The sequence below is a fragment of the Talaromyces proteolyticus genome (assembly GCF_021365285.1).
Source record: "Talaromyces proteolyticus strain PMI_201 chromosome Unknown BGW36scaffold_4, whole genome shotgun sequence".
In the NCBI taxonomy this organism is placed as follows: domain Eukaryota; kingdom Fungi; phylum Ascomycota; class Eurotiomycetes; order Eurotiales; family Trichocomaceae; genus Talaromyces; species Talaromyces proteolyticus.
This window is the reverse complement of record NW_025764280.1, coordinates 1,920,160-1,934,409: the sequence shown is the minus strand read 5'-3', so window position 1 is coordinate 1,934,409 and position 14,250 is coordinate 1,920,160. Positions and strand designations below refer to the sequence as shown.

Here is a 14,250-nt window from a genome sequence, read left to right as displayed (position 1 = left end):
CCACCCGCCATACCCAAACAGGCTAGCGCAATCTCCTCCCGTGCTTCGAGACTCAGCACGTTGATAACCGACGTCGCAGTTTCGCGTTCTGCAGACTGGATGCGACAAGAGCCTTCGCGCCGCCTCTCTGCTCTCCGGCCAGTATTTGGATGACCCCTCGGCCTAGTGAAGTCATGAGTATCACCTTATCTACGAATTTTCATCTGGGCTTCCCCTTTCTCTTGGTTGGCCTTCTCTTACAAAGCGCCTGAGTCACCCCCTGGCCCTGTTTGCCGCAGCCACCTTACCAGTGGCAGGGCTCGAGCAGAGAGGCTCCAAGCTCTACTCTATATAATAGCATGGCACCGTTGTTCCAAAAGCGCACACCGTCAGCTCGATCTATGGCGCCACTGCGGAACCCACGAAACGGGGCGCCTCCCCCAAGCGATGGCCCTCCCCCAAAGAAACGAAAGTACATCCCAGGCGGTCCTGGAGGCGGTGGCAGGTTCATCGAAATAGATGCTGTGGTTGAGAAGAAACCTATAACCCCGACGCAAGCTCCGCCTCGAGTCAAAGAACCAAAATCCGTCCAAAGTCTTTCCTCCCCACGTCGTCGTCGCGAAACAGCTACCACCACCCCGCTTCCCATATCAACTCCTCCTTCCACTCGTCCACGAAGAGACCGAACCCAAAGCCGAGGCAGATATAGCTCGTCTACAGCCGCCGCCCTGGCGATCCAACAAGGCGATGGATATAAGCCACGCGAAGAGCGGGGCTGGGAGGAGTTTCACGAAGACCTTGATATCGAAGTAAAACTGGCAGTATTCAGTGCCGAAGAAGTTGATGGGACTAAACCACAGCCTATACAAAATGGCCAGTCACAAAATGGTACAACTCCGAGCGCTGATGGAAATAACAACGATACCTCTTCAATTACCACTCCCCAGGCCCCGCAAACACCTATCAAAAGAAGACCTGGCCGGCCGCCAAGGCGTCCTGATGCAATGCTCAGAGCTCTTCTTACCCCCGAACAACCAAAGACCGTTCCACCTCCAGGACCTAATCCACGCGAGAAACTTACGTTGCCTACGCCTAATTTCCACCCCAGAGACCCGTTTGTTCGCTACGAGCAAAAAGGTGTGGGTCAGCAGAACTATGTTGATCGGACTATGGCAAGTGTGGGATATCAAGAGAGTGATCTCTTTGTTCGACACGATCGCCAGCTCTTTCGTATGGCAGAAGGTGCTATAGAGGAGGATTTAGACCTTGATCCTCCTATCACAGACGGAGACTCGAATGCCGCCATAGGGTCTCTCGGTGTCGGTAGAGTCGAATACGATATGGACGAGCAAGATGAAAAATGGCTAGAAGATTATAACGCCAAACGGAAAGATGATCAATTAGAACCTATCAAACCTGCCGTCTTTGAAATCACTATGACAAAAATTGAGAAAGAGTGGTATGCTCTTGAAAAGCGGATTCCAAAACCGAATCCTAAGCCACCACAAACACACCGACCACGATCTAGTTCTGCTGCTGCCGTCAATGGTGAACCAGTCGGCGCTGGCGAAGAACAAGACAGTAAATGTGCTGTTTGTGATGACGGGGACTGTGAAAATTCTAATGCTATAGTGTTCTGTGATGGCTGTGATCTTGCCGTTCATCAAGAGTGTTATGGTGTGCCATATATTCCCGAAGGCCAGTGGCTTTGCCGGAAATGCCAACTCATTGGACGAGGGTCACCGAATTGTATTTTCTGCCCTAATACCGAAGGTGCCTTCAAGCAGACAAACACTTCAAAATGGTCACATCTTCTGTGCTCAATTTGGATTCCTGAGGTGGGTATTGGCAACCAGTCGCTTATGGAGCCCGTTACAGACGTGGAAAAGGTCCCAAAGAGCCGATGGAAGCTACAATGTTATATCTGCAAACAGCGCATGGGCGCTTCAATTCAATGCGGAAACAAGAATTGCTTCGTCGCCTTTCATGTGACATGTGCCAGGCGGGCTCAACTCTACCTGAAGATGAAGACTGGCCACGGGAACTCTGCCATCATGGATTCTCATTTGTTGAAAGCTTTTTGCCATAAGCACGTCCCTCCTGACTGGCGGAAAGAACATGGAACAGATATTGCCTATGCCGATGCAGTTGAGTACTACAAAAATACAATGGATGGTAAACGATGGGGTGACAGCCAAGCTGCAGCTCTTGCTCTCGGACCATCAATCCCAGACGGCGGCGAACCAACAGAAAATAATGTTCATCCCGGAACAGGCCTCCATCTGACCTTTAATGCAGGAAGCAACAAACGGAAGCGCACTGCCGTACCCAGAACTATCTGGAAGTTACCCTCTGGTGCTCCTGTTATTCCTCAAACATTGTTGAACTCTGTGGTTGCTTCTTTGCAGCGATTTACTGTTCGCCAAAGGAAGCAATATGCTGAAGACGCTTGTAAATATTGGACGCTCAAGCGGGAAGCTCGTCGAGGAGCAGCCCTGCTAAAGCGACTACAACTTCAACTCGAGACATTCTCTTCTATGGAAATGACGAGGCGGAATTTTGTTGCTATGGGTCCTATTGGTCGCTCGCGACTGCAGCGTCGTATTGATTTTGCAGAACGACTTACTTTTGATGTTGACAAGGTTCGCACTCTGTGTGAAAACATGAAGCAACGTGAAACGGAGAAACTGGAGGATGTTGAAGTACTTCGTAACATTGTCGACACTGTCTACTTCCCCATACCACCCTTACTTTGGCCAATTTTCGAGAAAGTTCAAGCGTAAGTACCATGTCATTTACTCTATTCATGGCTCTCGACTAATTATGAAACAGGCTCGATCCTAAAGGGATTTTTAGTCCAAGTTTACAAGCAGTCAGTGCTCGGTTGGAGTCACGATTCTATACAACCGTATCCACATTCTCGGCAGATCTAGCACATATTTTCACCAATGAGATTGGCGTGCAGCCGGCCGAGGATACTGCAGAACTGCAGATGCAGATCAGTGGAAGGGCACCTGAACTCTCCCTAGACCAGCGTGAAAAGAGAAAACTAGCAAAGCGAATCATCAAATCTATCCAACCGTCTCTCGAAGAAGCCATTCACAAGGAGAGCGAACTGAGTGGCAAGCCTTTTGAGAAGGAACTCAAAGAACTTGATGCCATATTCGAGAGCGGTGTCCTATCTCGCAGGATTTCCGTCATTGAGGTCACTGACCCTGATGCTCACGATCTTGGTGCGTCAACTAATGGAGTAGTTGAAGATGAAGCTGTGGATGAAGTGAAGGACACAAAGGCACAATTGCGGGAAGACAAAATGGTGACCAAAAATGACGAGGACATGCCAATGCCTGATGCAGATACTCAACAGCCAGCGTCACATGCGAATGAGGATGAAGATCATAAACCCACAGAGTGCAATGGCATTGCTCCTGTACCCTCTGACGAGGCGACCAATGGCGAGGCAGCCGCGGAAGTGGTGGAAATTGTCAATGAAGACACGAATCAGGATGTCGCCAAAAAAGACAATGCTAGTGTCAGTAGCTCCCAACCTCGTCCTCGGGTCATTGGAACGGTCCGTAGCCCAATCACACCGCCTCTGAGCTCTCAGGGTGACCAACAGCAAGGGCCACTCGCGCAAGGGGGCATACAATGGTACATGCAACCATTCGACCCTATTGGAACAACTATTCACGAGGAACGATGGACGGGTCGGGATGTGATGCGAGGAATGAGTGAAGAGTTGAGTGAGCTTGACGAAGACGAGCTCGAAGGCTTGGTAAACAACGAAGAAGCAAATGGCCTCGGGCTGTCAACCGACGTCTCGGACATGGCTAACGGGATAATATCGGAACCCGTCAAGGTGCACCGCACGCGCCGGCGTGGAGGGAATTATAATTAATTCATAGGACTCAGTTGTGTAATTTTTGGAGTTAGTATTGTTAGGTGCATCCTAGTACAGGGCTAGAAGGTGGTTTTACGATTTCTTCGATATTAAACTCTGGTGGGAAACTTTCTGGCCTCTTTGATGGCTTTTTGTTCTACGATACGTACTGCATATAGCCTCTATCAATAAATACGGATGACCAGGGTAATGATAACATATTGAATGCCGAGAGTTGTAAGGTTGTCTATTCAGCTATTGATTCAGCTATTGTAATCGCGTCAGTCATTGTTTCGCTGTCCAATCAGGAAGGGTGAAAATTGACCTAGAGCGCTCAAGTCCCCAGCATATAACGTTTAAGATCTATATCGCAGCAATAATCATCATTATGATTAATCAGACGAAATGAGAATTGATTATTTGTGGAAGACAGCTGTAATGCTGACAGCCTGCCAGAGCTTAATGCGCTATTCCCAAAGTAGACGAACAAGCAAACCTGGCTGGCAGTCGTCTCTTGCCTTCCTTTCACTTCTAGTTGGGGGAAACAGCTTCTCATACTAGCACAGGAAATAAAATAGCAGTGTCAAAAAGGAAAGGCGAGCTGTCGTTATTCATTATTGTTGTGGCAACGGCAACTGCAACTGCAACTGCCTAAGAGTTAGCTCAGCCTCGCCGTCCGCAGCAGCGAGGCAGGTCTCCACTTTCCCGCCAAGACCCTCACAGAATCTCTTTTCTTTGCCATCTGGACTTGACTCTCCTTCAACCATCCATCACTCACACCTTCCATCGCCCAAAATGTCTGCCATGGAGTACGAGAACGAGAACGGTCACTATGACGGTGCGTGCCAAGTACTCAACGACTCAAGTCACGATAATTTACTGATAATTTGACGATAGACGACCGTCGCTACGATCGCGACCGCAGTGCGTCTCCTCGGGGAGATTCGCGTGTTGACCGTGACCGCAGCCTTTCCCCCAACGGCCGTGCCGATGACAGGTAAGCACACACTTGGAAACCCTAGACTATCTACGATAAATAAAAGCATTTTACTCACGATATTCTTTAGAGCCCCCGCCAGTGATTCTAGGAAGGATGAGGATGACGAAGGATCTATCAACCCTGGATCCAACCTCTTCGTCACTGGCATCCACCCTCGGCTGACCGAGGCAGATATCTCTCGCTTGTTTGAAAAATATGGCGATGTTGAGAACTGCTCTATCATGATTGACCCTCACACCAAGGAGTCTCGTGGATTTGGTTTCGTCAAGATGGTCACTGCCGAACAAGCTGATGCCGCTAAGGAAGGCTTGCAAGGTGAGGTTATCGAGGGCCGTACTCTCAGCATCGAGAAAGCCCGTCGTGCCCGTCCGCGCACACCCACTCCCGGAAAGTACTTTGGTCCCCCTAAGCGAGGTGAGTTTACTCTTTTCTCCCTATAATAAGATATACAGTGTTAATTAGTTCATCTAGAGCTACGCCGTGGTCCTCCTCGTGGAGGCCGTGACCGCTATGATGACCGTCGTGGATACGGTGGTGGCTCGCGCCGCTATGATGACTACCGCTATGGCCGGTACGACTCCTATGGCCGCCGTGGTGGTGACTACCGTGATGAGTATGGTTACCGTGGAGGTGGTAGCAGCGGCGGCGGCGGCGGCGGCAGCGGCAGCGGTGGTGGGCGCGACTATGGGCGTGATTACAACCGCGATTATAGCCGCCGTGATGACTATCGTGAAGAGTACGGTGGCGGCGGCAGTGGTTATCGTGGTGGAAGCGGTGGAGTTGATCGGTACGCCTCTCGCGAGGAACGTTACCCTCGTGGTGAAGACCGTCGTAGCGGTGGTGAGGAACGTCGCGGTGGAGGTGCTGGTGCTAGTGCTAGTGCTGGTGCTGGTGGCGGCAGCAGCGGCGGCGCCTTCTATGATCGTGATGCTAGTGCTCCTAGCTACGATCAGGCTCCTCGTGAAAGCCGTGACCCTTATACCGGTGGTGCCGGTGGTCGGTCCTACGAAGGCCGTGGTGAGGAGAGATACAGCGCTAGGTAGGTGGTTTATCGAACCTTGCAAACGGCAGTTGATCTGGACATGACTTTTGCAGACGCAGTTGATGGCAGATTCTTCTACAAGCCGGCTCTGTTCATCTCGTCAAATTTCAATTCCTCTTTCTGTATTTCTCGGTATGTTCATTATTTTGGTCTTGGGGAAAGGCGCGATAGGTTACGGTCAGCATACGCCCTAATTTTCATGTCTTCATCTCTTTGTGCACTCGGGGACCAAAGGAAAAAAAGGAATCGGCTTTGGCACTCTACCGTACTTCGAAGACCGCCAGTTAAATTCACGATCGACCTGTATCAACTATTCTCTATCTTGTCGTCACTTTTCGCTCTACGATGATCTTTCTTATGTGCTTTTTCTATTCGCTCTCAGGTTACGGCAATGTTTGGCGGCGAAGCAAAAAAGCAACTTTCTTTTAATTACTGCGTTGTAATATGACCGTGGTCGTCCTGGACAGCACTGCAACGTTGCAACTTTCCGGAATGATCCTAGTCGATAGTCAGCTATTTTGGCCGTATTCAACTTTTCACGTAACGACTCGATCAAAAATTGCGATTCAGCAAACACAAAAATTTCTCGTTCTTATTTTCATCACAAAAAGATTTAATTCATCCAGTCACATTTCGCCCCGCCCCCAAGCACATACCATGGCGTGTCGAAAGTCGGCTTTGAGGCAACCTTGACAAGAGAACGTCTTCCATGGCAAATTGTATCGTCAAGTCCAAACCAGACACCTAAACCATCGTGACGGACTTCCCACCTCGTAATGTCTATCCCGGCAACATCAGCTCATTCCTCCAGCTCGCCGCACTCGTATTCGGCTTGTTCTGCCTTGGAAGCGATTCTGATAAGAGGGTAAGTTTTTTGATTGTAGAAACACGCTGACATGAGGTTAGGTTATGAACAAGGAACTTGCTATCTCTACAATTCGGCTTTTTCGTTGTACCGTAATCTCTTCTATACAATGTTTTCATCAAGTTTAGATCAAAATGAAACACTACGCAAGTGAAGGACAAATGCTGTTTGATATGTCAGATGCATGATTCTCATACTGTAGAGACCAGTTGAATCATGGTTTAAAAAATAGAAAGCAGTATAAGCCTATAGTCAAGACCATCAACAATATGTTCAAAAACTACGCCATTCACCACGCCATTCACCACGCCTTTAAAAAATAGGCAAACACAAGATCTTATTCCATATACAATCAATTATTTTGTTCTTGCTCGACTTCATTGCTCTTCTGGATAAGAAACTCCCCCAGCACTTTCAATGGATTAGGCGGTCTGCGTAAGAAAAATCCGTCAGTCTTGCCCATTGCGAAATTTCCAGACAATCTATTCGTTGTAGTCCCAAGGCATCAAACATACTGATCTTGCGCAATTCTCTTCATCCCTTCCAGCAGATATGGCACAATCTTCTCGTTCATGTATAAGCGCGCCGGTGCACCACCAGCTACAGTCGGTAAACTCGTTGTATCCGGTCCACCGGCTACTGGAGTCGCTGAATTATGGGGCTCCGAGTGATTGCCAACGGGTGTTCCGTTTGAACTCATGGTTGAGAGTTTGCTTGTTTGCTGACTTGGAAGGGGAAGACGATGCGGGGATGATTCTAAAGATAGGTGGTTGATGGGAGACTTCTAGGTCTGAGCGGGTTCCTATATATTGTCAAATATTGGTATTAGAATATATATTGTCAGATAAGGTATGAGAATATCTGGGGTCTCGGGATAGAAAGAGAGAAAGAATGTTGTTGAGCTGGAAATGCTGGGCTGGAGAGCGGAGAAATCGCAAGCTAGGAATCCATGTTTTATCTGACGCACCTTGATAGGGAAATCGCTGTCTTTCAGTGGTTGATTTCAAATTGTAGCTTCAAAAACGAAGGGAAATAACTTAATACGAATATGTTGAGAGCGCAACAATGGAGGGACATGCATGACTTGCAGCTTCCGTGAGCAAGCTTAAGGAGTGAAGTTACTGGCTTTAAGTCTCCCCGATTGGCTGTTTGTTGCATAAGTGGGGCGACTCTATCGTATCTCAGGCTTGGATTGACATTATATGGAGTTGTCGTGTACTTTATAGCCACTTCTTATGCGTTCATTCATATAGGATAATAATATAAAAAGGATTAACGATAATAGGAGTACAATAACGCCACTGGACTTGACGTTGCATAAACTGAGGAAGCCACAATCAAACTTTCTCTAGGGCTATATAGGCTTACAAAGAGGCTTCGGGTGTCTCCGATACCAAGTCGATCACAATAGCAATAAGCCTGGCCTAGAATTATTTTTAACAGCATTTGTATTTCATTTGCTGAGAAATTGAACCTGATATCAAGTCACATGATCTCGTGTTCCAATTAACACGGTGCGCGTGTGGGGTATTTACCAGATGTTCTTGTACCTAGCGCAACTCAACTACAGACCTCGAGGCTGCGAATTTTGATGAAATTTGGATATAATGTCTCGATGGTATGTCATCAGACGTGAAATATGCCCTCTCTCCTCGACTTTTTCGAAACAAGTCGCCCTACTGCAAAGCGGATTAGGCTGTCGGATGACAATCTGAAAGATTCAACAGACAAGTCTTGCAGTGGAGATACACCACAAAGCGAAAAGGAATCATCTGTTCCACCGCTCGATTCAGAATATACGACCCCGGCCCCAGACCCCAGCGAAGTCCCGATCGGAAACGAAGACGATGATCTGCCTCGAGGGAGTCAAACAGAATTGGAGACTTCTCTTCCTCAAGTGGCGACCGGTCAGGAAGCCATCGAGCAGTACGAAGCTTCAAAGGCAGCTGAAGCAGATGATGAGGAATCGCAACTTACTCTTCAGCAAAGGCTAGGAGAAAGAAAATGGCAAAAGGGAAGAAGCTCCATCTATGTAGATGCTTTCAACCTTGCGCTAGAGACCGTGTTAGAAGAAGAGGCCCACCTGTTCGACGAGCCGGAGTTGGATGTTTTTAGTCAGTGGAGAAATATGAGCTATGAGGCACAGTATTTGTATGTTTTTACACACCCCAAAGGCTCTTATACGCTCAGATATTGATTTTTTCTTCAAATATTGAAAGATACGTTCGGCTTTTCCTTCGCAAAACCGCCGCATGGCATCGGATAAACCGACTGGGATATTATCAAGATATTGCTGATATATCTCAAACTGTGACGGATCTTAGACATGTCCATAAACTTCCAACTTCCACGTCGTCGGAATACGAGAACCCGGCAGAATATGAACCTCCGGCAGAGAACACATTAGGGAGTTCGTTCAGATTCGCCGAGGGAATCGAGGAAATAACTTCGTTAGAGGAAGCATCCTCTTTATTGCTATTGGATGAACTCAAATTGCTGGCCAAAGATGCAAAAGTGCAAGGAAAGAATAAGACCGAGCTTTTGACGGCACTCCGCCAAGCGAGCCAAACTCAAGGTGGACTTACCTGGGACAGCGAGAATAGCAACAGAGACAACCATTTTCACCAAAAGATTCTAGATATCACTGGCGACTGCATCAAACTCTCACCGGCTCCATTGAAACTTTTTGAGAGAGTACACTTGGTCTTCTATCGGTCTACCGAGTGGACAGAGAAATCGCTAACGACCATTATTTTGGCCAAAATATCCCGCAAAAATTTCCCTGATTATATTGTTTCACGATCTACATCGATATTTCCGTCAAGAGCTGCTTTACTAGAATTTGAAGCGGCGTTGAGAATTCAGTTTGAGATCGACAATATCCTAGAATTTAGTGGAAAACCAACCACCGAACGTCTGCAGAGAATCAAAGACTTGGGCGATAAAGTCTATCCCCGATGGAAAATCTTACTGGAGGAAGAACAACGCAAGGAAGATAGCATCTACCTCGCTGGCGAAGGTGCCTATTTACGCCGATTTTCCCCTGCGTGGGTTTATACTAGAATTCTCCATAAGACTCTTCACCCTCTTGCCCGATTCAAAGAACATAAAAGAGAGTATGAGCTATTGACTGAATTACTCGATCAAAAGTTCTTCCATGCTGCTCGCCGCGGCTCATGGTATCAAAGGAAAGCCCTTTTAGAGGAACATTACCTCTGGGCTCTCACGCCAAAGGAGGACCGAAGTGATGATTCGCAGAAGAAATTTTGGAAACGAATGGCTCTCAAAACCTGTGAAGCTGGGCTTCAGGATCTAGACTGCCATGTCATCTTTCATTACGATCTCCAGAAGCGAATTATGAAGTTGGAAAAGTCATTGAAGGTAGTAAAGCGAGAGCAGCATGATTTCGGCCATGTTCTTTTAGTCAAACCTGAAGAGCGAACGATTGAAGGCATCCGTATTGAGAGAGAGGACTCCCCGGTTAAATCCGGCTCAAAGGTGAATGGCGATACTCCTACTTCCACAACACGGCGAGGTCGCCCTACCGTCTGGCTCGATGAACGTGAGGATAGTGGAGAATGTAGAGTCGAAAATATGTGTCTTAGCTGGTACCGCGACCAAGGCTGGAAAGGCTATCATGCAGAAGGGGGTATTGTTCGCACGCTGGTATGTCTTCTCAATCTTTACTTATTTGTTAGGGCGGGATTGATTAAGGCTATATAGTTCGGCTACCTTTTCTACGACATTCTTTTCACCTATGTACCCAACGTTTTCCAAACACCATTCCAAACCTGTCCACTAGATCTCCATACAGATGCCTTCTACCCTTCCCGTGCCTCTGAAATCAACCATCGACTCGTCCAAATCGCTAACGACGAAGCCGAATCTATTATCCTTGACGTCCATTCGCGCGAATTTTCAAAACAAACATGCATTGTAGGTATAGACTGGACTTTCCCAGTCGAGGATCTTGTCGAGATTGCGCAGTGCTTCCATGGTTCCGCCTTAGCTACTGTTTGCAAAGTCATGGCGCAGGAGTATCAGCAACGTGGAGGTGGGATTCCGGATCTCTTCTTATGGAATACAGAGAAGAAAGAAGTTATGTTTGTGGAGGTGAAATCGGAAAATGATCGACTCAGTGATACACAAAGGCTGTGGATACATGTCTTGACAGGTGCTGGGATAAAAGTTGAGCTCTGCAACGCAGTTGCAAGAGAGGTGAAATATGTGTGAATCTTCATTATATACGCGATTTAATGATGAATGATAAGTAATAAATTATGTCAAATGTGGGATATCTATATTTGAAACAGGGGAATCATTATATCTCAGACGGTCATAAAACTTTTGAAATTTTCTCTCCTAAGAAGGTAAGTACAACAGGATTTTTAAGTGCATTCTCCTTGGCAAGAAGAAATCGGGGGTATCCGGTTGTTATCGTATCTGTTATCATTCGAGAGACAGATGCAATGTCGACTTTGGATATGAATCGAGCCTGTGCACCCCCAGAAGAGATATTTTTGTTTCGTGACTTGGGCCTAGAGGTACACAAGGTCCAAGATAAATTAGGCAACGAGGGTGCTGGCAGTGGCGCTCTCGTATCTCCAGGTGGGAGGAAGGACACCGACTGTCTTGTAGTAGCGAGAGAGACGGTGGATACGGGACTCGATGAGAATAAGACGGAACTTGCCATCCTTGTCCTTGCGGTTGCGCTCAAGGTGCTTGCGGACGGAGACAGCCTTCTTGATGAGGAAGTAAAGATCCTCAGGGATCTCAGGGGCGAGGCCTACAAAAGATCACTCTGTCAGCCTTGAATATGACCAAACAGAGGCAGAGTATATGCAAAATGCATAATTGCGGTGACCGGGGGTTATCGGTGTACCAAGAATAGAACTGTTCGGATGCGACATCTGCAAGTATTTTTCGTACTCGTCGTTCCATTTTGAATTTCCATTCTTGGTATCGATTTCCCTCGCCAGTCGATCTACGATGGGTGGAGAGGAATTTCAAGGGGGTTCGTACCGTTGGATCTCAAGATACGGAGGATCTTGTTACCTACAGACAAATCATGTTAGCCTTCCCAGTTTTGTTTCAGATTCGAAATAAAACATACCAGTAACGTTCCTGACCTGGGCAATACCATGGCTGTCACGGAGAACGACACCAATCTGACTGGGGGTGGCACTTAAAGAAAAGTTAGAGAAAATCATTTCAGTCACCATCAATCGTAACCTACCCTTTTCTGGCGAGCTTGCAGATGTGGTCGGTGACCTGGTCAGGAGTGGTCTTGAGCCAGGCAGGAGGAGTCCTGGAGTAAGGAATAGCGGAGGCAGAAATGCCCTTTCCCTTGGAGTGAAGACTGGAATTCAAGTTAGCGGCTGCGAACGCCAATTGTAGAGAGATCGCCGAGATAGCAGGATACTTCGATTATCCCGTAGCGATTCGATAGAAGTGTAACTCACCGACCCATTATGAACTATTTGTTCTGTGTTGCCGGAAACGTTGGGCGACTTGTCGACTGCGGAATGACCTCTAGAAAAGATTGTTCAATATGCCCACTTTGATGGTGAATATGCCGGGCAGTGTGGATCATGTGACCTGTCTTGGCAAACCTTTCGCTAAGGGATTTTCCGATCCGCTCTGACCCATAAAAACTACAGCTTCGTTTTTCGCAGCTGTTTTTATCTTTTCCTCATATTGGAAGATTTGTCTTTTTTTTCTTTTTTTCTTATTGCGTCTGAGGCACCTATCTCCTTGAAAAGGTCAGTATTTTCCTATTCTATAAATTCCCCCTTTCAAATAATCATATGATGAAACACATCCTTTTATTTTATTTTCTGGTACCTCTTGTGTCAGAGGCGCATCGGCTTCTGTTGGTGTTGCCTCGATGATCGAAACGGACTTCTGATTTCTCGAAAATCTCTTTGTCTACTCTTGTGTTCGATTTATTTGATACCTTGGCTGACTTGACTTCAAGGCAAGCTCCTGTCTGACAGATATACGATCAGCTCGTTACGTACATAGTGTCGCTAGAATTATACAAATTCATTTATATTATCTGAAAATTTACAAAATATATTCCTTTATCAATTGCGCTGATTGCTACATGCGAGCCAAATACTCCTCGCCTTGCAAAAAAAGTATCCGAAACATCAATCCTTTCTACCCTGCCAAAATTCCATCATATCGATACAGGAGCGTCTGTACACGGCGTACGATAATGGCGCCTCGTTCCACAGTTAGAGCATGTATGAGGCGCGCGTCGGTGAGGTTGAGCTGCTGGCCTCTCAACACACTTTGTTGTAATCCTGCTTCGCCTGAAACTCTTTGCTTTCTCGCGAATATCGATTCCTAGTTCGGAGTATCGTTTATAACACGAAAAGGACTTTTGCGGTTTTATTAAGGACTCCTTGAAAAGCACTTCCAAATTTTTTGATCGTAAGAAGATAGCCCGGTCTCGCGTTACCGTGAACTACGAAAGTTTACTGTCTCGGTTTTCTTGTGGCACACATCTCATCTAACCTTGATATTTGAAGTTTTATTTCGCTAATGGTGCAGGTTGATCGGTTTTGAGTTTTATCCATCTGTCTTTTGATAACTTGATTACAGCTTTGGATTTGGAGATGAAGTGCTACTACCCCTCTGCTAGTAATTCCCACCCCTGGCCACGGTGCCTTTTGCGCCAGATCCCATTACGACCAGGTGCAAGGATACCCTTGGGATCAAGGCTATCTCTAAGGTTTTCGTGAAATCGAAGTAATGTTTGATTATTCCATGAGTATGTTTGTGCCACTTGGTCGGCTAGAAGGATATGCGTGCGATACTCGCTATATCCCACCATTGCACATTCATCAACCATTTTCCTAATCACTGCTACTGAACGCTGTCTCTAGGCAGAGCTGCTTTGTCATAAACTGTGTTGAAAATGAGACGCAGTTCCCTGGGGGCGATGCAGAACGTCGGGAAAAGGTCGAGACCAAACCCTTCATGAATTCAGATGGCAATGTCGATAATCTTCCGGCATCCCGCTTCTTTGTTGGACAAACTGGGAAGAAAAGTAGATGTGCACCGTTCTTCTTCCAACTCAGCCACTCAAGCTCTCGGATTTCTGGTACCCCAGAGCAGATATTTACTCTTGAGCGAAGATAGTGATCGGCTGGAACATGCTCCGGGTGTATAAATATCGTGCTTTTGGTTACTCCAAAGGCTTTTTTACAACCTCCAGAGTTTCTTTTATCTGGTTTTGAGCACTTCCGTATAGGGTGCCTGGTCAGAGTCAGCGCGGAATAGACTTCGAAAATGGTATAGGCTTACCATAAAGTACCCAGGAACAATTGCCACAAGGCAGCTTCCTTGCATGCTCACTGATGATCTTCCGTGGCATTTGGCCATTCCCTTGATAAGATTCCTCTCTATTCTTTCCTGTCTGTAACTGCGAGTTCATGGATGAAAACGGCCAGAGAAGTATCTCATATTTGTTGGCT

At 46.9% G+C, this 14,250-nt stretch overlaps 5 protein-coding genes across 5 annotated transcripts; 3 read left to right on the top strand and 2 right to left on the bottom strand.

Moving 5' to 3' along the window:
* BGW36DRAFT_316971 (putative PHD finger domain protein) lies at positions 1-4,078 on the top strand. Its single transcript, XM_046212571.1, has 2 exons — positions 1-2,758; positions 2,812-4,078. The coding sequence occupies exons 1-2, from the start codon at positions 339-341 to the stop codon at positions 3,875-3,877; spliced, it is 3,486 nt and encodes a 1,161-aa protein (XP_046074486.1). The 5' UTR covers positions 1-338; the 3' UTR covers positions 3,878-4,078.
* A 576-nt stretch (positions 4,079-4,654) lies between these two features.
* BGW36DRAFT_425588 (uncharacterized protein) lies at positions 4,655-5,902 on the top strand (the record flags this gene model as incomplete). The annotated part of the gene is made up of 4 exons (XM_046220135.1): positions 4,655-4,697; positions 4,757-4,856; positions 4,927-5,273; positions 5,331-5,902. The coding sequence occupies 4 exons, from the start codon at positions 4,655-4,657 to the stop codon at positions 5,900-5,902; spliced, it is 1,062 nt and encodes a 353-aa protein (XP_046074485.1).
* Positions 5,903-7,001: 1,099 nt separating this feature from the next.
* Positions 7,002-7,867, bottom strand: BGW36DRAFT_135665 (putative COMPASS complex subunit Sdc1). The gene is made up of 3 exons (XM_046209398.1): positions 7,734-7,867; positions 7,282-7,568; positions 7,002-7,197 (listed from the first exon to the last, which is right to left on the bottom strand). The coding sequence occupies exons 2-3, from the start codon at positions 7,464-7,466 to the stop codon at positions 7,119-7,121; spliced, it is 264 nt and encodes an 87-aa protein (XP_046074484.1). The 5' UTR covers positions 7,467-7,568; positions 7,734-7,867; the 3' UTR covers positions 7,002-7,118.
* A 538-nt stretch (positions 7,868-8,405) lies between these two features.
* On the top strand, positions 8,406-10,999 carry BGW36DRAFT_292573 (VRR-NUC domain-containing protein; the record flags this gene model as incomplete). The annotated part of the gene is made up of 3 exons (XM_046210923.1): positions 8,406-8,917; positions 8,986-10,432; positions 10,490-10,999. The coding sequence occupies 3 exons, from the start codon at positions 8,406-8,408 to the stop codon at positions 10,997-10,999; spliced, it is 2,469 nt and encodes an 822-aa protein (XP_046074483.1).
* On the bottom strand, positions 10,921-12,328 carry BGW36DRAFT_135560 (40S ribosomal protein S13). Its single transcript, XM_046209397.1, has 5 exons — positions 12,229-12,328; positions 12,003-12,125; positions 11,880-11,950; positions 11,789-11,821; positions 10,921-11,552 (listed from the first exon to the last, which is right to left on the bottom strand). The coding sequence occupies exons 1-5, from the start codon at positions 12,234-12,236 to the stop codon at positions 11,332-11,334; spliced, it is 456 nt and encodes a 151-aa protein (XP_046074482.1). The 5' UTR covers positions 12,237-12,328; the 3' UTR covers positions 10,921-11,331.
* Positions 12,329-14,250: the final 1,922 nt, after the last annotated feature.